General features: G+C 39.2%; 1 protein-coding gene and 1 long non-coding RNA gene across 3 annotated transcripts in view; one reads left to right on the plus strand and one right to left on the minus strand.

Moving 5' to 3' along the window:
• The window catches only part of ntn2 (netrin 2), a 58,483-nt gene that overhangs the window by 12,700 nt on the left and 21,918 nt on the right, over positions 1-23,865 (plus strand). For both annotated transcript variants that reach the window (XM_028041555.1, XM_028041565.1), the window contains exon 2: positions 2,967-4,172. In XM_028041555.1, the coding sequence (XP_027897356.1) occupies positions 3,125-4,172 (1,048 nt within the window). In that variant the 5' untranslated portion in view covers positions 2,967-3,124. The remainder of the gene's footprint in view (positions 1-2,966; positions 4,173-23,865) is intronic.
• Positions 735-22,569, minus strand: LOC114159584 (uncharacterized). The gene is made up of 3 exons (XR_003598619.1): positions 22,550-22,569; positions 14,468-14,473; positions 735-820 (listed from the first exon to the last, which is right to left on the minus strand). It is a non-coding gene; the product is annotated as an uncharacterized LOC114159584 (long non-coding RNA).

The following is a 23,865-nucleotide window of genomic DNA, read 5'->3' on the forward strand; positions in this document are numbered from 1 at the left end:
TTAGCGGCAGGCTGAGAGGCTTTAAACAGACGCCCTCGCTCTGTTTAACCTTCTCGCTGATCTGCCAGATGCGCTGCGCAGCACCAGACCCTGGAAGAGTCCTTTAGCTGAGCAGCACATGAACGGCACCATATTTAGTCATTAGGCCCCAATGCAGTCCGTCTAAATCTGTCCTGTTTCTCCGTGTGCTGATCTGCTTCTCATTACTTCATTACATCTACTTGTCACTCTTGCCGCCTGCCATTTATCTTTCATGCTGCTAACTGTTTTCCTTCACTTTATTTAATTTCTTTCTCCTCTTTTCCATTTATTGTCTCTTGTCAATATAATTGGCCTTTTCACCACATGTTCAGAGCGTAGAAGTTGGTAATTAGAAGCCAACAAATCACAAAAATCAATCAGTTTTGTGTCCATAATCTTCCCAGACCCCTCCAGCTTCACCACAGTTGTTTTCTATATGGAGTGCTTTTTCTGACAAACACTCAGTTAAACTCGGACATGACTTTAAATGCTCCTAAAGGTTTTATCCTTTTCGTTCACATTTGTAAAGTTACACAGTAATTTCTCTACTGCTTCTATAAACAAGTTAAATAAAAAACGGCATGTTAATGTTTTTGGTTTCAAAATCACCGAGTGACCCCAGGTCGTTACCTAGCAACACAACCAAACCTTCCCTGTTACCTAGCAACCCCAGCAGAGCTCCAGCACATTTAGTCAGATGGTTTTGCGCTGTACAATGGCTGCTGGAAAAGACAAGGGTTTTGTTGTTGACTTACAATCCAGAAACCATTTGATGCATTCTTATTGGTTGTGCAGGAGGCTTCATAATTGGGTATCTGTTTGCAGCCATTTTCACTTGCAAATGTAAATGTTGAGTTTGGGGGGCGTGGCCAGCAGCAGCTTATTTGGATTTAAAGTGACAGGACGGTTAGATAACGGATTAAAATCTTATTATAATGAATATATCTTGTGTACCCTGTAGACCGATCCTAAACTGTTCAAGGAAGCATAATAGTTCACCTTTCAGATTGTTTTTGACTTTATACTGGAAAAAATTTTAAGTGGAAAGTGTTGCAAAAAAGTATTTCATTTAAATGACTTTAGTAGATAAGCAGCAGATGACATGGAAGCAGCTGTACTCCATCTGCTGCCTTGTAACTCCCAATCTGAGCCTGAGAACGGTCAAACGGCTGCGCTTATGAGCTCTGAAGAGTGGTCCCATTTACCAGACCACTTGCTTCTTTATTGGGGGTTGCTGGCTTTGGACCCTTTGCACAAGAAAAGAACTTCTGTTTCTTTCTATTTTGGACTTAAACCCCTGAAAGCCTCGACTGAAGTGGATACAGAGGCCTTTGTTGCACCGCCATGAAGAGGGATGCTGTAGTAAAAGAGAATGTGGGGGTATGAAGAGGTGGCTGGGCTTCATTGTAATTTAATAAACACCTTCAAAAGAGCATTGCAGAAACGTCTCCACTCCTCAGCTGTTTTTAGTGAAATCTTCCAGATTTGATAAAAAAACAATGGGGGGATTAGGAAAGGAAAAGCTTCAGGCGATTCATACGTCTCTTTCTTTTAGCCAGAGCTTTTTCTCCCAAATCTTTCTCTCACTGGGGCGGAGTGGCCTCTCGCCTGGCTGTGAGCAGGTATCTGTCTGCACCCGGAGCCTTAAAGGCTTCAACGGAGCGCCGTGGCCTTAAATCCCCTAATATGAAGAATAGTCTTCAATAACTATCACTTCTGGGGAATTTTCTGGGTCGATGAAAAGAGATAATGCAGACTTTAGAAGAGGTCATCTGCTCAAAATCAGAGCTGCAGTGGCTGATTCCTGGTAAATTTAAAAATGACAACCAAACACATTTTTAAGAGACTTAACTCATCTTAAAGGATGGATATTTATTACAATAATAATTGTTCCATATTGATAATTTCACCAAGAAGTAGAAGTTACTGTTTGGGCGAGAGCAAAGACATAGACGATAACGTGGATCAAAGCCTGAAAAGGTTGATGTGCATTTTATTTTATGCAGTGGATGATTGGTATTTGATAGACCAAGCCTATTTTAATAGTTCAAACATCAAATATGCATTGATATCCTTTTCTCCATTTTTGTGGGTTCAGCCAATCCACTCCAAGGAAAATCAATGGTGCTCCTGGATTGGCTGCTTCGCAAACCCCAGGCAACGAAATATAAGTCGCTTTGCAACAAGCTGCACATTTATTGGAAAACAAAAGTGGAAAACTTTTTACATTTTGCCTACAGATATAAATCGTGAACAGCTCCTACAAATGAATGGCGAACCAACATGTCTGTATTATCCTTGCAGGTGATACAGGCCTGCAGAGTGGCTTCTGTGTCACGTCCATATTTTACCCCTCAGAAAGTTCCTTCAGTCTTTTTATTTCTTCACATGGGATTTTTTTCAATTTAAAAATTGGCTTTAACTAAGATTTTTCGTTGTGGAATGATGATACGACCCAAAGCTGTGGAAGGGACTCTTGTTCTCTTTTGTCCAGACTTTCTCTTTCAGCCGAGGTTCGACCAGAGTCGCACGCAGTTCACAGCTTTGCACTCCCACATGGGGATTATGCGGGTGACTTCTGCCATGCTTTCAAGCCTGACCAGAAGGTGGGGGCAGTTTTGACCTGAATAGCAGAAATGAATGAGCGAGAGGCATTGAAATTCAAGATGCAGTCACTTCCAGCCTCTAATGTCTCTCTTTAAATGGTCACTTCCTTTCACTTGGGGCCCTCATTTAACTGTCTGATACTTGACATGCTTTTAGTCAACGAAAACATTCACTCTGGAGATTCATTTGAAGCTCCTTTATAAGGGCAAGCTTAATGTGGGTTTAAAGATGTAGCTTTGTTTTAGGTGGTAGATCAGTGTCACTTTCCATCTTCTGTCCTGTTATGGTAAAAATATGCCTGTGACATTGACCTTTCTGCCTGTTTCTTTCTCTTACAGGAAGGACTGGAGTGAAGGGCCACTGAGCTCAGATACTCTCCTTTCACTGAGTGACAGAAACTCACACAGGGGAGAAACACTCGGACGCATCCTTCTAGGCATTCAGCGTTCTGCACAGCCCAAAGTTTGCAGAAGTCAACTCCGGCCCTTTCAGCAGGATGAGGGAACCCCTGAGGTGCCCGCTGGGCTTGTTCTTCCTGCTAACTTCAGTCTCCACTCACAGTACCAATCCTTTTGCAGGACAGCAGACATCCTTGGACCCTTGCTATGATGAGGCCGGAGCTGCAAGACGCTGTATCCCTGAGTTTATAAATGCCGCCTTTGGTAAGGAGGTGACCGTGTCCAGCGTCTGCGGCCGGCCTCCTTCCCGCTCCTGCAGTGTCGTTGAGCGCAGCGACGATCGCCCCTCTGTACGTGCGTGTCAGATTTGCGATGCGTCTGACCCTCGGCGTGCCCACCCTGCCTCCTACCTTACAGACCTCAACTCGGCCCACAATCTCACCTGCTGGCAGTCGGAGAATCTGAACACATCGCCCCACAACGTGACTCTCACCCTCTCTTTGGGGAAGAAGTTTGAGATCACGTACGTCAGTCTGCAGTTCTGCTCGCCCCGACCCGAATCCCTAGCGATATACAAAAGCATGGACTACGGCAAGACTTGGATGCCGTATCAGTTTTACTCGTCACAATGCAGACGCATGTACAACAGGCCCAACAAAGCAACTATTACCAAACAGAATGAGCAGGAGGCGTTGTGCACAGACGGCCACACTGAAATGTACCCTCTCTCTGGAGGACTCATTGCTTTCAGCACTCTGGACGGACGCCCCTCTGGTAAAGACTTTGACAACAGCCCCGTCCTCCAGGACTGGGTCACAGTCACTGATATTCGTGTTGTCTTCAGTCGGCCCCAGCTCCCCAGAGAGCTAGCGCTGGGCTCTGGAAGCAACGTTGGAGGAAGGGACGACGACCCAATGGCGGTAACGTCAACGTTACCAACGTACTTCTACGCAGTGGGAGACTTCCAGGTCGGTGGAAGGTGCAAATGCAACGGGCATGCCTCGCGATGTCTAAAAGACAAGGAGGGGAAGCTGGTGTGTGACTGCAAACACAACACAGAGGGGCCTGAATGTGACCGGTGCAAACCTTTTCACTACGACCGGCCGTGGCAGAGAGCCAACGCTCGAGAGGCCAACGAGTGTCTGCGTAAGTCCTTCTGCTTTTCTTCCATTTCAACATTAGTAGACAATGCTTTCTGTGCTGCAGTTGTTAAATCCTTTAAATATTTAAAGGATTTCAGCTTTGTGGACAGAGGTGCAAAAAAACATTTATTCTATAAAGCAGGAGGGTAAAAACTCATTTTCATTTTGGGCCAAATCAAAAATCTGAACGTTCTTAAAGGGCCGGTTGTGCCAGAATGTATTGATAAAACCAATTAAACTGTTAAAATATGAATAAATAGCTGTTTGTTGCAGCACTCAATACATGTTTCTTAAAACTAAATAATCGCTGATCAGTCCCTCCAAGGTTTTGTGATTGTTTTTGTATTTTTTGCAATCAAAATTGCAGATTTTGTGGTTCTAATTTAAAAGTATTTATAAGGAATTTTGCTCTAATGTATGATGTTAAATGTGACTCTTAACTTGACATCACGTAACCCTGAGGCATCAGTCACTTAAACTGAATGCTTTTGACCAATTTTGAGAAAAAATTGCAGCAAAACCAAACAGAAAATGTGGGGATCTGTTGATTTTGTGTGAATTTTGCCAATTTGTGAAAAACTGGAGACTTATTGATTTAATTTGGAGTCTAGAGGGCCACGTAAAAAGCTACGGCGGGCCAGATTTGGCCCCCGGACCTCGAGTTTGACACCTGAGCTATAAAGAATCGCAATTCGTAGTTCTGGGAATCTTGAATTGATTCAAAATCCTTAAAATTTGATTTTAAAAGTTGTTTAAGTTTTATGTGTCTGAGTATCCAGTCAGCCATCGTAAATATTTTTAAAAGTTCTTTCACATTTTTTTATTAAGTTAACCTAATAATAGTAATTTAAGTTGCAGAATTTTATACACAAACCTGGTCTTGTTTAAATCTGATATATTTAACACACAATGGAAACTTATAGTAACATATTCTATTAATTTATACGCTCTCTTTCTCTTTCCAGTCACATAATTTAAACAGAATTTCTACACATTGAATAGAAAAATTGGTTTCTGAATCAAACTGTGACTCTTAAAGTCGAATTTAGTCAAATTTCTTCTTGTGGATGTTAAACTGAATGGCTGAACTACATTTTGCTCATTTTTTGTTAAACATTTATATCCAACATATAAAACCAGCTGCCTGATTTAGAACTCATTTCTTGAGAAGGAACTGAGGTCAGAAAACAAATTAAGTTTTCCTATATAAATTGTGTTTTCATGTATTTATTGGTATTTATTGTAATGATCTTACAACAGACTATTACAGCCATTTTAGATTTAAAATACACGGAAGAGTAAATTTCCCTCAAATAAATGTTGATCTTCTCTGATTTCAATTTTAAAATGTTTGTATTTTTCATGGTTAAAATTATACCTTTATGATAATAAACCCGTGACATCGCAAAGTCAAAAATGGGCTTTTAAAAAAAAAGAAAAGTCAGACATTTGTGACAAAATAATTCCAGAAGTGGTAAACTTATGAGATGCTATTTTCCATAATTAAATATTTACATTTACAAAATTAAAACTAAGATATTAAACTTGAAGCTCATCTCTTATATTTTATATTTTTCTCTGATTTATTCAAAAGTTTTTTTCTTACAGATTTTTGACTGTTTTGATGTTGTAATTATTTTCCTGTACTCATTGAAAGATGGTCATATTTTCCATATTTTTTGTGTGTGAAATCAATCTAGAAATGTAAAAGCTTTTGGAGGAAACGTACTCTTCAGTGGCCATGTTTCTTTTTTCTTTTCACTACAATAATATTGTGTTTTATAGATCAGCTGGTGTTTATTCAGGTAAACATTTAAAACTCCATCAACCCTTGCTCTGCTTTTTGAAGAGTTTATGTTCAACGCCTGATCATTGTAGAAATATGAGTCATAAACTCATAGTAAGGTTTTGGGAAGGTGAACAAAATTTACTGGAAACTTAATTTAATAACAGAATCTACTTCCATAGTTTGACATTTTCCTCTGCATTTAATTCAAAGGGTTCGTACTTTACTAGTTTGTTTTGTGAAGGGTGAAAAACTCTTTACTGCTAGCAAGTCTAAACACAGGATGACAGGATCTGGAGTCACTGGCGCTCTGCAGAGCGAGGCCATCCAAGAATGTTATTTGGCTGCTTTCTGTGCAAGTCATCCTGTCGCTTTATGAAATCCAACCAAGAAAAATTCCCAGCATGTCGAGCAGGAAAGCTTGTACGCTGATTATATGGCATTTGATTAAAGACGAAGTTATATCAGTGCACTGGCTTCAGCCTTGTGTTTGTTCTGTTAGCATAAATAGACTCAGGTTGAGCCAGTTTTGCTTGTCATAGGAATTTGTTAGCATAGGAAAATAAAACCGTATTAGAAACCGCTGTCCCCACTTTAACCTTTGCTCACTGAAATGAAATTATAGCCAGAGGGAGGAAAAGAAACAGTGTGTATTTTTCTAACATGTTGTAATTACCCAGTGAGCTGGCCTGAGGTCATATTTAGCACTGAACAGTGCCAGATTTGTTTAAAGGGGACCAGGAGTGACAGAGCCAGAGAGGTAAGGCCGTTCCAGCCAACAAATCCATCCTTTCCTCACCAGCTACTCTGAGTCTCCAACCTCAGCTTGGCTTCAGATGGGACTTTAAAGCCTCCATTTACTCAATGCAGACGGATGCAAACGCACTCACAAGCCTTTCTTCAACAATATCCTGTCAATCCCTCAGTGGGCTCTCGCTCACACTTTTCCACACGCCCTCTTTCAAATGTCCTGTGGCTGTTTGCGAAGTGTTGTACCTGCTTCCCGTAAATCTCTTTGCTGTGGGATTGATCTGTCACTTCCATCCAGAGCCTCTGGACAAAACAACCAGATCTCTGCTGGCCAACTTCGATGACCTCATCCTTCTGCTCGGGCAGGGCGGTTCGGGCCCGTTTGCTGTTGCACGCTATACCTGCTCATGCATTTAAACATGCCAGAAAGCTACTCCCACTTCTCTGGGACTTTCAGCTGCAAAAGCGTCTGCAGAGGTTTAGGGTAACTGTGTTGTGAACGTCTGTCTTTGTTTTTCTGTTTTATGCCTTCCTGAAGTGCTTACTCCACATGTGTCAAACTCAAGGCCCGGGGTCCAAATCTGGCGCGACGTAGCGTTTTATGTGGCCCTCTGGACTCTAGACGCAAAATTACATCAGTCCCTCCAATTTATGGCAGAAATTTACGCAAAATCAATAAATCCTAGAATTTTTTTGTACTACTGCAAAATTGTGTTTATTGCAAAAAGTGTCAAAAATCTTGGGCTGAAGTGATGCCAACTCCCACCTCCGGGTGGCAGTATTTCTTACATCTACTACACTGCTGCCTTAGATTCACTTGATGTCAAGTTACACTGCAAAAACATTAAATCTCAGCAAGTTTTGTTGGTTTGGTTTCTTCACTCGAACTGAGACAAAACTAACATTTTCAGCAAGAAATAGAAGCTTGTTTTAAGTCAATGATTCCTCAATATTGATGAAGAAGTTACAGTTTCATTATTTAAATTATAACATGGAAAAGTGTACTGTTATAGGAGACATAATCTAGAAAGTTTTCATCAATATTAAGGGATTTCACTGCAAAAACACAAAACCTTACCAAGTATTTTTGGTCTAGTTTCTAGTGTAAATATTGTAGTACAGTTGAAATAAGACAAACCTAACTTACAAGGAACTTTTCAGCAAAATTCATGAGTTTGTTTTAAATCGATAATTTTGTAAGCAGTGATAAAAATGTAGTAGGTCCTCTGGTTGTTTATTTCACTAATAAATAGACATTTTCCCATGTTCTTAGTGAAATAATCTGCCAATGGAATTAGTATTTTTTTAACCAATATTAAGAATTTATTAACTTAAGACAAACTCCTATATCCTGCTGAAAATGATATAGTAAGTTAATTTGTAATTAACTTAATTATTTGTACGTTAATTTTGTCTTAATTCAAGTGTACAAAGACTTCAGATAAAAATACTCTATTTATGTGGCCCTCTGGAGTCTTGAGGGCCACATAAATAGCTTTGGCGGGCCAGATGTGGCCCACGGGCCTCGAGTTTGACACATGTGCCCTAATTAGTCGTCTCTTAAATTTTTACCTCAAACAAGAAAAACTTCCACTGACTGGTTTGTGTGATTCTTCTCCAGTTTTCCTCAACTTTTGACAAGCCTTGCACCAAGATAACTGTCTGCCGTCTTGGCAAGCTCACACTCTGTCCAGACACAATTCATGCACACACACCCCCACACACACACGCACACACACACACACACACAAACACACACACACCCCTATGTGCCGCCTTCATCGCTTTGAATCGTCCCTTTAGACACAGATTTACAAATTCCTGCTGAAGCGGTGGAAGACGGCCGCCTCATAAACGGCGGTGTGTGTTTGCGTTGAGGGAGACGTTGTGGAAAAAGCCGTGATTTATCTCCGCTGAGCCTGAACCGCAGGACAGAATGAGGAAACAGATGGATAAGAGCAATTTGGCTCCTGGCTGTGATGGAGCGCTGGCTTTTCTGTTGGCATAGCTGAAGTTATAATGTAAACACTTTATGTTGATTTAAAAATCCGGGACACTATGTCACGCCTTAACAGAGTCTGCCAGAGCGTGACGTACGTGACGTCAGGACTCTGCCGCTCCGCCATGACGGACATCAAAACAATGTGCAGACATCTGGTAGCCTAATGTCGCTTTTATTTAGTTGATTTCACTTTAAAATGGCTGTGCGGTCGGCTGCACAAACAGTTATTGTATAACTGTTAATGGAGAAAGATACTGCAGCGATGGACTGGCGGCCATGATCACAGATTTACAGCAAAAACTTTTTACAAGGAAATTAACGTTCATAAACTTTATAAGTATAATGAGGAAGATATCAAATATCGCATTATGGAGAAGTTCCAGTCTAACCGTTGGTAACCATGGAGACAATGCCGCATCGTCATGTAGCCTAGCATTTACGGAAAAACTGGCTAGCATCTTGTCTTTTGTTAGTTTTTAAGACTTGAAGGGAGTCATGTAGTGTGAATTCAGGCAAAGTCGGTAATTTGATCAACACATCAGAAGAAAAATATGTTTGTAATTACAAATAAAAAAAAATCTTTCTGCATCAAGGACCTCTGCTGGACGGGTAAAATTTGCATCATTCTTGAATTGCACAAAATCAGTGTAAGGACCACAAATGGGTCCTGGGCCGCACTTTGGACATCCCTGATTTATGGAGAAGCAGTAGCGCTGTCCCTGCTTGGCTGTGGCACCGAGCGGTTCTGTTCTGCAGAACTTCCTCCACCTCATTCCTTCCTCAAACCACAGGAAGTCCAGAAACTTGATGCCAGACCCCATCCATCCCTAATGGGCCGGCTGAGCCAGGGCTGCTTCCAGCGTGGCAGCAGACACACCGGCATGCATTCACGGTATGAAGTAGAAAGGTAAAGGTCGATGCGCCAGAAATGCAGGTGAGGGCCGCTCTGCTGCAGTTTGGGTGCTGTGCTGAATATTTAGAAGAGGGAATTTGACATCTCGACTCAATAAGATGGTCTTCTGGTTCTGAGTAATCATTGCAGTTTCCTTGGAGATTAAATCAAACTCCAATAACCTTCGGAGTTTAAGAATGTCGATGTTTTTCTGAGTTAATACATTTCTGATGGGTCTGTGTCAGGCCACACTGCAAAAACACAAAACCTCTGTATTCTGTGTCTAATTTTTAGTTCAAATGTATTAATACACTTGAATTAAGAGAAAACTACATTACAAGCACCTTTTAAGATAGAAAGTCAATAATTCCTTAATATTAATAAAAACATCATATTTTCAGTGTCACATTATTTAACTTATAACAAGACATTTTCCCCCAGGTTATAAGCAAAATAATCTGCCAATGAAACTAGGACTCTTTCATCAATATTAAGGAATTATTGACGTAAAAGAACCTCCTTTAATGCTTAAAAGTTACTGACAAGTTAGTTTAGTGTAATAATATATTTGAACAAGAAATGAGACCAAAAATATTTGGTATGATTTTGTGGTTTTACAGTGCAGATGTTGGGAAGAATCCAAGCAACTCAACACATTCAAACGTTATGTGTAACTACACTTAAAAACACTAAATCTTACCAAGTATCTTTAGTGTTTTCAAGTGCAAATATCTTAGTTCACTTAAAATTAGACAAAATTAACTCACAAGTAACTTTTCAGGAGGACATAGGAGCTTTTTAAAGTACATAATTCCTTAATATTGATGAAAAAGTTCTAATCTTACTGACAGATTATTTAATTTCTAACATGGGAAAATATCTTGTAATCAAAAATATCTGCCAGTGGAACTAGTACTTTTAAAAATCAATATCAATAAATTATTGACTTAAAACAAGCTCCTATATCTTGCTAAAAAGTAACTTATAAGTTAGTTTTGTGAAGCTGTTTTTATGATTTGGACCTACAAATTATTCCCATTGTTTAATTAAATGCAGTTTGTTGATGTAGAGCAGGTACAACAAAAATAAAATCACAATAATCTAATTTTTGCCTTTGAAATTTAATGATTTTTAGTGTGAATACTTTCAGTTTGGTGATTTTGGCCAAAACTTGCAAACACCAAACTCATATTTAATTCCTATTTTCCCTCCATACATCACATAGATAATATTTCTGCTATTAGATCATCATTCACTATGACAGGGAGGTTCAGCCTTTCATACCAGCAGCAGTGCGAACACTTTACATGACAGGTAAAGGCATTCTGAGGCATTCTGTGGCTTTGGTGGGCGCTGCCCCTGTTTTTGGAGAGCGATATTTTGAAGTAGCGATAGCTCGAAAGGGAAAACGTTGTGGCCCAGCAGCTGGACTCATGTGTCACAAGCTAAACGGCGGCCAGGAACAGTTGCTCAGAACATGGCACAGATGAAACTAACTGAGCTGGAAACACCGAAAAAACCCCGAAAGTACAAACTCCCCCTTTATTATTTTCACTTTGGTAAATCTCTCTCCTCAATAACCTCACTGACAGGCGGCAGATGGTTATTCCATGCTGATTAGACTTCCAAAATAGCCTTCATCCCCCCACACCGTCTCAAGGGCAGGCAGAGGTCACGCCCAGTCATCCAGCAGTTTGGCCAACGGGCTTTTTACACCTGCGGATCCTGAAATCTACCACATTCAACTGGTACTGTTTGGCTAGCGTGAACATTAATATCTTTATCTACATTATATTTCATCATTACGTGCAGTAGAACAGGATTTACATGCTTTTCTCTGTTGTTTTGAGTAAAACTTGGGTAGATAACTGATCAGTGATATCATGGCTGGAGGTTAAGAGAGCAACAATCTTTACTTATGTCACTTAAAGGAATAATTCTGGATTTATTTAGTGGCGATATAATTAAAGGTAACTATATTCTTTTAAAGGGGACACATATTATGCAAAAATTCACATTTTGCATTTTCTATGCTTCAATTTTGGTCTCTACTGCTTCTAAAAAAACAACTTAAATGCTTTAAAAAGAACAGCTGATTTTTTGGAAATAAGTTTATGTTTTTTGGCAACTGGAAAATAAATCATTTCAAAAACTTTCAGAATGTAAAGTCACAAATCAGCAGGTACTGCACCGTTACCTAGCAACCCCAGCAGAGCTCCAGCCTGTTACCTAGCAACCCCAGCAGAGCTCCAGCCGGTTACCTAGCAACTGCAGCAGAGCTCCAGAACATCTGGCCAGCTGAATTTTTAAAAACTTTTAAAACTTAAAAAATAGTACAGTAGAGTAAAAAAAAAGTTCTTTAAATGAACAGTATCAAACTGATGATCTGATGAAATTAGCATTTGGTTGCTAATGGCTACCAAACAATATTTACATGAATGTGCAGCAGCAGTATTACAGGCTACTTTATCAGATAAAATCTTATTTCTATTGGCTCTGTTAGGTTTCAGATTTACATCCAGTGTGCATGTTAGGCTCAGATCAGCTGGACTTCAGGAAGGAATTACACAGAAAAAAATTAAATAAGCAGAGGTCTTAAAAAATACTTGTGTTAATGGGTCACAAGTAACTGGAGTTTGTCAAACTTAAATTATTTACCTTTATTTAACTTTACAAACACAATAAATTGACTTGGATAAACTAAATTTTATCCCTTGTGACCAATAAATTATCGACTCTGGTTTAAATAACTTTAAGGTTTAATAAACAAGTTTATATTTCAAGGATTATTTTTAGAAAGGATAAGTTTTAGGACAGCAGAGGTGAATTAGACCGGATGCTGTCTCTGCCTCTGAAACAAACTAATCTGGATTTATGGAAACTGAAAATGTCAACAAAAAAAAGTCAACTTGTTTTTTTGTTTTTTACAGAATCTCACTTCAAAAATCCTGAACTATCCATTTTGAAGCGTTTTAGTCCATTTTTAATATTTCTTTTTAAAAAGTTACAAAAGCCACAATATGTTGCTTTAACATTGTTTTTGTAGTAAACAAAGTTAGCTTGCGGGCATAAAAAATGCAACAACATGATGAGATCATCAGACAGGAGGTGCCTGAGCTTCGGCTGTCTGTGAAGAAAGCTCAGGAGTTTGTTCAGTGTGATTAGTTTACGCTGCAGCTTTGCTGTTTAACTTTATTCTCTCTGACAGGGTTTCACTCTGGGCTGCGGCCAACCCGAAGGGGATTGATGCGATCCTGTTTTTGAGAAACCACCCAGAAAGGCTTTTCTTGCAGAAAGAAATGGAACATGGAGAAACGATTGTTAAAGACAGGGAAGTGTCAAGTAACAGACTTAATGCCACGGAGGTTTTAAAGCGCCGTGTGTGCGCCGATACATGTGTGAACGCCACATGTGGCCTAGTTGTGCCTTGCAGTGTTTCATCCCAGTGCCAAAGCAAACTGGGGAAGCTGCAGAACCAGTGCCCACCCTGCTTTCTCTGGCCCACACTGCTTCTTCCTCACAGATGCACAGATGGTAGTAATCACCTCCCGAGGTGCCCGTCACCGTTCGGCCTCTCCTCTCCAGGCTGACTTTTGTCAAGGAGCAACTGTTTGCCAGGAGATGTTTCTCCTCTCCTGCTACTTATTTTACCTACTTTTTCCTGAGTTCTTTGTGTTTTTGTAACAGAATTTATATGCTGCTGCAAACTCCCTCTGCTTTATTGCATGAGAAAATGTGTGTTTTGGCTGCCCGTCGGTTTTTCTGGTTGCAGCCAGAACTGGAGACTATTAGGATAAAATACGTCTTTCAAAAGTATTCATACACCTCGAACCTTTTTATGTTATGTCAAATTACACCCGCGTACTGTAACACATTTTATTGGAGTTTTATGTGACAGAGCAACACAAAGTCGTGCGTAGTGGTGAGCTGGAATTTTCTTTTTTTTACTTGCAAGACTTGAAAAGTGCTGTGTGCAGCAAAAAATGCACTGCAAAAAATACAAATCCTACCAAGTATTCCTGGTCTAGTTTTTAGTGCAAATATCTTAGAATACATGAAATAAGACAACATTGATTAACAATTAACTTTTCAGCAAAAGTGTGACGTCACATGCACAAGATCCCGCCCATCTCTGCTGGAGGGCAAAACGCTGCTCGCTAACAGTGACTAGCATTAGTTTTAGCTGTTAAGTTCTCAAACTAATATGCTAAATCTTTAATGTACGCCTGACATATAAAAGAAAAAGGGACGCAGTGCTTTGCTACTAATTGTCAAAACTACGACAATCATATAACAGGGCCAGGAAAAAGTTTAATTAAGAATAAGAGCATGAATATGAACGCTTATCTATCTGAGGAATTCATAACAGCCGATAACGTCAGCACAGATGTTGAACTTTATTCACTGAAAGTTTAAAACTACAAATTTTATCTGGGAAAAAATAATTTAAGGAAAGATAAGTTAATGCTGTAAGTGCGAAGTAATTTCCCTGCTGGGATGAATAAAGTACTTCTATTCTATTCTATTCTATTCTATTAAGTAAATGTTTTCAAAGTTGGCAAAAAAGGCACTAATCAGAAAATTAGGTCTGCTACTAGCAGATTAGTGGAAACGTCCCACCAACAGTTTCTGACAGATTTTAGTTTAATAACTGGCTACAAATCTTGAAATTTAAAAATGTAATACTTCCTTTTATGAAGAAAGAACATTTTCTTAATGAAGATGATGTCAGATTTTTCAGGAAACCATAACTAAAGAAAAAGCACTATTGTTTTCTCCAACCATAATAGTTATAATAAAACCTAAAAAACCCACCAAAATACTACTCACTGTTTCACTTGATGGAAATTCAGGCCACAAATTGTTTACCTCTTTCTGCTTTTTTGTGTTTTTCTCCTTTTAAACATGAACTTTCAAGTGAATTCTCAACTATTTCTGTTATCTTTGGCAGAGTTAATGAATTTAAACAGTATATTCCATCTGTCACTTTGTTTTCCCAAACCAGCCAAGTCCTCGTAGTTGTATATGCCGTCAGTAAAGTCAGACATAGAACAGCTCCAGTTTCCCTCGGCTCACACCGATACACTGATGTGGCTGCAGACGCCGTTTCCTGCGCAGGATTTAGCCTGCAGGGTGGAAAAACTGGTAGCAGCGTGGAGATAACAATGTTTAGATGTGAGGAAGCAAACTGGACCAGTGAAAAAGAACAGAGCCGAAGACACAACTCTGCACCGACATCACGCCCCCAACCTGGCAACCCTCCAGGGTAATCTAGTTAAAGTTTCTTCCTGTTTGATGCCATGCAGAAAGAGAAAACGAGCAGGAAAGCTAGAAAAAAACAGAGATAGAAAGTTGTAAAACAATAGTTTATAAATCTGTTGTGTTTTTTAGGCAGACTTGTAAGGACTGTTGCAGTAATCAATGCATCTAAAGATAAACGAATGGATGAGTTTCTCTAGATCTTGCTGAGACTTTAGTCCTTCAATCCTGGAAATGCTATTCAGGTGATAGAAGACTGACTTTGTAATGGTCTTTATGTGACTGTGGGGGCGCTGCACCAAGAACAACTGAAGGGAACAACATGAAAACCTCTGAAGCCTCTGGCGCAACTTTCTTATTCACAAAATGTAAACAAAATTGGAGATTTTTTGGCTGTAGGATTTCTCTTTTGTCTTTAGCCAAAGACCATGTGCCATTTCTCCCGCTAGTGCTAGAATAGTGCGTTTGTTTTGGTTGTGTTTACCCAATTCCTCGTTTTGGAGCGATCTGTCTGGTATGGCACAAACCCACCACTAGATGGGACGTTCGCGGTATCAGAACTTTAAAGGCAAATGTGTTTCCATCTCCCCTATTAGCGCATTAACACCTTTTTAAAAAAAAACAAAAATCACCTCAAACAAGAGTAAAAACTTTCTTGCAAAACTGAGGAAGTTAATTCAAAATTTGCTGTTTCCATCAACCGTTTTTAATGTGACACTTCAAAATATCCACCAGTTGACAGAAACACGGTTACTCTTAGGGTCTGTTCACACCTGATAGTTCATGTCTACCGCATATTTAGTTGTATTTACCCACAATGCCCTGCGTTGTAGTCTACTTCCTGCTTTTGGATCGGTCTTTGGTACAGTTGGCGTTCATTTGAGTTCACTACAACCAAACCGAGACCAAGGTGTGCAGATGGATCAGAGTTCGGTTTTTTTGGTCCATATAACAGTTAGCATTCAGACTTCCTCAAACGAACCGGACTTTCTAGACAAACGGACTGGAGTCGGATTAAAGTGGATTAAACAGAACTGGTGCAAACAGACCATCAAATAAACCTATTGATACTGAATAGAACTAACAGTAACAGTGTTTTCTACCTGATGGTACTCAGTATGGTGTGCTCAGTGTTTTGAAAAAGATCATAATTTTGAGTTTGACTCGTCTGGAAATTATCCAGTTCTGGATCTTTTCACTGCAGCATTTGATATGTGTGAAAAGTGGAGTGAAAGAGGAGAAATTATGAGAATTAGGGGACTTCAGGTTGAAGAAAGCTGTAAAGAGACTGCTCTTAAGATCACAGTTTGAGGCTAACCACAAAGTGGAGAGAGTGGGGGACTGAAATGTGGTCAAAGACGCGTCTAAACGAGGAGAAAGCTGAAGTCCTGAAGTTGAATCGTTACAGAGGAAGAAGCCAACGGATTTAGAGTTTCTCATTAGCGTTTTTTATCTGTTGGGCTCAGCTTGTTGTCTACAGCTCATTAGCGCACAAAGAGTTTACATCTGTTCGAGATTCACTTCATTCTTTCTGTGCCTTTAGTCGCTTGGTTCTGTCGTGGATACAACACCTCAAAATGTGTGTGTGTGTGTGTGTGTGTCCGTGAGTGTTTTTAGTGTGCTCTCTGGTCTGGTTTGGCTATAATGAGGAGCTAATTAACCGGGTGTTTCCCTCAGTGCCCTGAGCAGGTGGCTGGAGCAGCCAGGTGGAACCCAGCCCACACACACACACACACATAGAGAGAGCTCACACACTGTAGCGTAGCATGTTTTGCCAGGCAGCGAGAGCGCCCGAGGGGGGCAGCAGCACGTCTGGACGCCTGCCCGGGCCCGGAGGGGGAAGGTGGCGGTGTAAGCCCTCCAGTTTTCAACGACCAATTTTAGCCGTGGGATTTGGGTTTTGCACAGGCATCCAAAATCAATTGGCTGCGCTCACCGGCTTGGCTTTGGCGTTTCACGCTGGACGAGAAACGAGGTTAGATTTATCCCTGACATACGGAGAGGGGAAGGAGAGGTGGCGCGCTCCGCTAATATGCTAGCATTTATGCGTTGAGAGTGGGCTTCGAGGGCCAATTTGTCACCAGTCAGAGGAGAGAGGGTTTTTTATTCAGAGGAGGCACCTGTTAAAATAGATTTAAAAAACTATTTCCTGATATTCATAAGAAAAATCAAACTAAGCTCTTTTTTGTCCAGAAGCGTATGGAAAAGGATCAGGGACACTGAAAAAAAACCTTTAAGAATTCTGACTTTAATCTCAAAATTCAGAATTCAGAAGTCAGAATTCGTTTTCTGTTTTTTAGTGACTCTTATCCTCTTTTGTACAGAAAACCTCTTGCAGCCTTCAAAGTAAGGAATAATTTACCAAAAATTATGCTCAAGTAAGAGTAGCCCTCCTTCAGCATATTTTCACTCATGCAAAAGTAAAAAGTAGCCGCCCAATAAATTAATCAAGTGTAAAAAGAAGCAAATGTTAGAAAAAGTCCCTTCAACTGTTTGATAACAACACCTGATTTAACTTTTAGAAATGATGACATCAGACTGAGAAAAATAAGAAGTGTGGAGGAAATTCTGGCATTTTAAAAACTAAAATTTTAAAAATAACAATTACAGATTAGGGAAGTTTCCCCTAAAACAATTACCATTACAACGTCGGTTCAATGACAAGGTGGTGAAACGCTCTTCTTCTCTAATATTTTCCTCCTCTCTGCTCGTCGTCTCCCGTTTTGTCTCAGCATCTTTTCCTTTTGCCAAGACTGAAGCTTGTGTTTGTTTCCACGACAACGTGAGAAACGAGCTTCATGCGTCTTTGAGCTGAACTCTGAGCCATGAGCCAGCTTCTGGGAGATCAGAGAATATCTGCAACGTTTCCAGTAGCATCAGATTCCCTCCACATCTAGAAAAGCCGTCGTCTTTCTGTGATGGTTCTCCTGAGGCAAAACCTGATTTTGCTTTGAAACTGTGCAAAGTTTATAGTTGACTGGGTTTGTTATGGGGTAAAAACTTATAAGTTTATACTTTTACTGACTTTGTTTCAAACACAGAAGAAGGATAAGATGTGACTTCACTTCAAAAACATAAAATCTTTTACAAAATTACATCATCAGACGGATCAAAATATAAAGTTAAATGGAAATTTTAGGATTTTAAGGACCAAAATGACAATAATTCATAAAAAAATCAGGAAATGTTTTTTTTCTAATATTAATTTTTTAAAATAAAAAACTTGGGAAAGTTTAACTAAAACTGTCTGGTTCATTTTTGGTTAAAACATTTTAATCTTACCAAGTATTTTTGGTTTAGTTTTTATTGCAAATAGGTACATTTGAAATAAGACAAAATAAACTTACGTTTTACTTTTTGTTTAGCAAGGTATAGCAGCTTATTTTAAGTAAATAATTCCTTAAAATTAGTGAGACAGTTCTAGTTCCCCTGGCGCTGTTACCTAGCAACACCAGATAAGCCCAGCCGTCGCCTAGCAACCAAGTTCTAGTTCTATTGCCAGATTATTTCACTTATAACAAGACATTGTTCCCACGTTTTAAATGAAATAATCATCTGATTCAAGTCGTACTTTTGCATCAGTAATAAGGAATTATTGACTTAAAACAACGTAAGTTACTTGTAAGTAACTTTCTTATTTCAAGATATTTGCACAAGAAACAAGACAAAAAAATACTTGGTAAGGTTTTGTCTTTTTGCAGTGTTAGTAATATTATATATGAATTATAAATCATGTTTAAAATAATCTTGAATCAATGTTAGAAATGAACCGATCAGGGATTTTTTAAAAAGCTCTGACCATCCCATACCAATTTTCCAGATTTAGATTTTTTGTAATTAAATACGTAGAAATAAATGTTTTCTACTTTCTGTCTAAGTTAGATATGAATCTGTTTTAATAATGTAGTGATATGCAGTAGACTTAGCTATTTGCAAATTTCTTCTGCGTACCATAACTCCAACTTATTTGTGGAAAATATGCCTATTCAAGGATTTTAGGCTGCATCACAAAACTTTTTGTTTATTTTCTTTTCTTAAGAAATGTTGAACTTGTAGCAGTAGCTGATTTTCTATTCTGCAATTTGACATAAATTTGCCAATTTCAAAAAAAGTCAAATTTTTCGATAAAATGTTTTGGCGCTAAGATGAGATGTGGGTTTTTTTTTTGGCTGCATCAAAATTGTTTTTTTTTCTTCCCGCAAACCTGGAACAGAAACATTTTTTTCACATCACACGAGTCACATGATGAACAACCAGAAGTTACTACTGGCGGAAATGACAAAGAAGACAACAAGAATTAGTTGGAGGATGAGGTGGTGCGTTTTTAATGACTTAGCGTGTGAACAAACCTATTCACATGTGATTTTGATTGCAATTTTTTACGTAATGGAAACACCATAATTGTGAAGTTGCGTTTTATCAACATTTGTTGACAAAGCTTTGATCACATTTGTAGTAGAAACGGAGCCATTGTTGGATTATTTCTGTTGAATCTGATTTGGATGAGCAGGTTGGACAAACACTTTAATACAAACCCATAAACATTGCAGGAAAAACCACAGAAACCACACACACACACACGCACACACACGATTCCTCACCTTTCTAGTCTGCTAACATACAGTAACATGTCCTCTGACCTTCTCTTTTCCTGTCCCGTTTCCATTGACTGAGCTTTTCTTTCATCCCAAACACAAATTCTTTCGTTCTCCCTGTCACGGTGGAGTTAAAGCCATCGGCACTACACATGTCAAATCATTTAAAGGTTAATTTCAGAGAGATTTCTTCACATTCTCCACACCTGAACATATCCCCTCTGACTCCGGGTTTTATCGGCAGATTGTGTTGCACAGCAGTAAGGCGAGAAGAAGCCATGAGAAGGCCGACGCTCCCTCAGCTGGGGGAGAAACAGCAATCCGATGCTTTCATGTTCCCCCTACAAGGTGTTAATGGACGCAACTGCTCACAGCTGTGCGCGCTTCAGACGCTTGATCGTAACCATGGTTCCCGACCTGCATAACTTTGGTGATCCATCTGAGCCGTGTGTTCTTTGTCAACGTTCCTGCAGGGGAAGCGGGGAAGCCTGAGGATCGGTTCACTTGCTTGAACACACAGAGGAACCCAACGGTGATTTTCAGGATGTTTAAGAACACTGCAAAAACACAAAATCTTACTAAGTGAATTTTAAATTAGTCTAGTTTCTAGTGCAAATATCTTAGTACACTTGAAATAAAACAAAACTGATTCACAAGGAACTTTTCAGCAAGATATAGGAGCTTGTTCAGAGTCCTAACTATTGATATGACATACTAATTCCACTGGTAGATTATTTAAATGGGATTATGCAAAATTCCCATTTTCCATGTTTTTGTACTTTCATTTCAGTTTTTACTGTTTCTAAAAACAGACAAAGCACTTAATAAAAAAAATACACCCAGCCGGTTTTTGGCAATATGTTCATGGTTTTTGGTGTCTGGAAAGTGAGCCATTTCAAAAACCAGGCACTGTGCCGTTACCTAGCAACCCCAGCGGAGTTCCGTCCGTTACCTGGAAACCCAACCAGAGCTCCAATGCGTCAACATAGCTGTTGATTTACCATCCAGAAACCACTTGCTGCATCTTGTTGGTTGTGGAAAAGGCTCCACTTCTGCTGTTCAAAGATCTACGGTTGTAGAACCGCAACAGCTCGACAGAAAACCCTAAAGCAGCTCAAAACAGGCAGAACTGGCCAGACTAAAATATCATCAGCTGTGCAAAAAAATGTAATGAACATGTTTTGTATAGGCCATCGATCCATCCTGACCTGTTCAAGGAAGCGTAATAGGTCACCTTTAACTCATAATCAATTTGAAGGAATTACTGATTTAAAACCAGCTCCTTGTATGTTTTACAAAAAGCTTGTACAACATACAAGCTCCTTCTCAGTATGTTGCTGAGAAGTTATTTTAAAGCAGTTCTGTCTTATTTCAAGTGTTTTAAAATATTTGCGCCAAAACGGGACAAAAATATTTGGTAAGATTTTGTGTTTTTGCAGTGAAGAGATCGATCACATCATTTCAAATGTGCATATACGATACCTCAATGGCTTTGAACTCAGTTTTTAAACCTTTTTCTCATTTCCAGCCAGAGAACTAGAGTCTCAGATCCGCCCACTGATCCACTTTGTGCTCCTCTGCTGGATCAGGGGGTCAGTTCTGGTCTGAGGCTCATCAGATCATCAAAGCGGAGCAAAGAAACCAAAAGCAATGTCTCCAAACAAACACTGCTGCTTTAATATCAATTTATACATAAAGCAGCACTTCATTAGTAGCAGAGTTTCACAGAAATCTGACCATGCAATAACCAGATGGGGTAGGGAAATAGTCTGGGAATGTGGCCCTTACCCTGCGCTCTTCCCCCCGTCCCACAGTCTGGGACTGGGAGAAGTGGGCCTCTTTCCAAACGCACCAGGTGCCAGGCTTTTCTTTGACTGTGAATGCGGCTGCATGTTCACCGCTTTCATTATTCTTTAAAGCCAGACTTTGTTACTTTTTTATGTTTTTCTCCTTCAAAAGCAGCCATTCAAACTCGGCTCTAGCTCATATTTACTGCTTTATAATAAAACTCAAAGGTGAGATGTTAAAATTTATGTAATATCAAAGCAAATTACGGTGGTTCATAAAGTGAAGCTACACAGAAATTATTTAAAAATGTGTTTAAAAGAAAACATTACACTGCAAAAACAAAATCTTAATGGTTTTTTTGTCTAATTTCTACTAAAACAAGACAACTAAAAATAACTTTGTCAAGAAAGAAGAGCTTTTTTTGAGTGACTAATTCCTTAATATCGATTAAAAATCACAAACTCCACTGGTAGATTTTTCCACTTATAACAAGAAATTTTTCTCATGATACAAATTAAATAATCTGCCAATATAATACTCTAATACTTTTTGAAAAACGATATTAAGTAATTATTGACTTAAAACCAGCTTATATTTCTTGATGAAAAAATATTTGTAGGCGAGTTTTGTCTTATTTCAAGGGTGCTAAGATATTTGCATTAGAAACTAGGCCAAAAATACTTGGTAAGATTTTATGTTTTTGCAGTGCAACACTTTTAACAAATCAGTTAAAAAAAAGATTTTTCTATAAATGTTACAGCTGCAGCTTCAACACGATGACCAGTGATAAACCAGTGTAAATATACTCACTAAAAGGTACAAAATCATATTTATAAATAGTTATATGGAAGATGAACGATAACAGTAAAATAATACGGGATATTCTTAGATGATTCAGTTAAAAATAGTATAAAATAATGTTTTCTATGTAGGATATTGATATGTATACTGCCACATTTATTTTGATATAAGTATATATTGAAGAATAGCATAAACAGGTGAGAATTTTAAAAAAGTAAAAACTTCCCACTCCTTTTCGGACAAGCACTAAAAAAATACTGCCGCTTTTTAGCAATAACTTCATATTTTTTGGTGTCTGGAAAATGTTTCGAAAATCTTCTGATGTGATGTCACAAATCAGCAGCCGCTGCGCCGTTACCTAGCAACGCCCAGCGGAATTCCGCCCGTTACCTAGCAACCCAATCGGAGCTCCAGCATATGGCTGTTGGAAAAGACAAAGTGTTTTATTGTTGCCTTGCCATCCAGAAGCCACTTGCTGCGTTCTTGATGATTGTGCAGGAGGCTCCACTTCTGCTTTTCAAAGATGTACCATTGCATAAGTGTAAACGTTGAGTTGACAGAACTGACCAGACTAAAATGTCATTATGTAAAATTTATGACTTTGTGCAAAAATGGTAATAAACATGTTTTGAATAGGCCATAGAGTCATAAAAGGTCACCTTTAAATTATAACATGGGAAAATTGTCTTGTTATAATTGAAAAAATTAGTATATTTTGGTAAATCATTACATATTTTGTACTACAATTGCAAATTAAGGGAAATACACTAGAAGTGCCACAGTTTGCATGCAGATCAGATTATAATGTTTAATAGAAAATCATATCTTCCTCCATTTATGCTGTTGAAAGAGTTTTTATGTAAAATAAATGAATAATGTTCATTTGTTCATTAGACAAATGGAGGAAAAAATCATTTCCTCCAGTCTGTCTTTACTTATTCCCCATTATTTTTGTCTTATTCAATTTTAAACATTCCCTGTTATTGAAATCCTCGCCGCCCAGCAGCCTCCCTCCTGACTTAAGCTAACAAATACCAGCTTTATTTGTGATCACCTTGTAATCCTCCAAGTCTCAACTGTTGACATTTTTGGTGAAATGCCCCACCGTTGTTTACCCGTTTCTAATTTATCTGTGGGTAACTCCGAACCGGAGCGCAGCCCCTCTTTGAAGCTGCGGCCAGATTTCAGGTCCCGGGTCTGACTCTGATTTAAAGAGTGGAGGGTCTAAATCAAACTCTTTCACACAAATAGGAGCGGCGGGTTTCACAATCGACTGCTCAGATGCAAACCTCACATGTAGAGAGTGACAAGAGTTTATCAATAGTGTCACAGCTTGTGAGTGCAGAGGAGTCTGAGGAAAGACTTTTAAGCCAAGGTGACACGGAGGAGCCATTTTGTGGGGGAGAACTTGACGTCCCATCTCCCATTTATTCTGCTCGCCTCATTTAGAAGACAGCTAGCAGGAGCCCACCTCCATAACTGAGCCGCCTTCGGTTCTGATTGATCTCTGGAGTCGTTTCTCATCACCGATTCATGAAATTAATGCCTCTCTTACCAGAGATCGATGTCTAATGAGCTGGGAAAAGCTGAATTCATTAATTATGAAATGGAGCAAATGAGTTCTGCAAATAGGACTTTTGATGGATGATGTGTGGAAGAGCAGCCAGACTCCGATTATAAACCGCTCACCATCGTTACGCCGCTTCACTGGAAAATGTCTCCCTGCTCTCCTCTGATAGCGCTACATGTGTTTTTACAGAACCGCACGTTTGGAAAGTGTTACATGTAGTGGAAACTTTTACGTCTGCACACACAGAGTCAGGT

Source organism: Xiphophorus couchianus, chromosome 2 (assembly GCF_001444195.1).
Source record: "Xiphophorus couchianus chromosome 2, X_couchianus-1.0, whole genome shotgun sequence".
NCBI classification, from domain to species: Eukaryota; Metazoa; Chordata; class Actinopteri; order Cyprinodontiformes; family Poeciliidae; genus Xiphophorus; species Xiphophorus couchianus.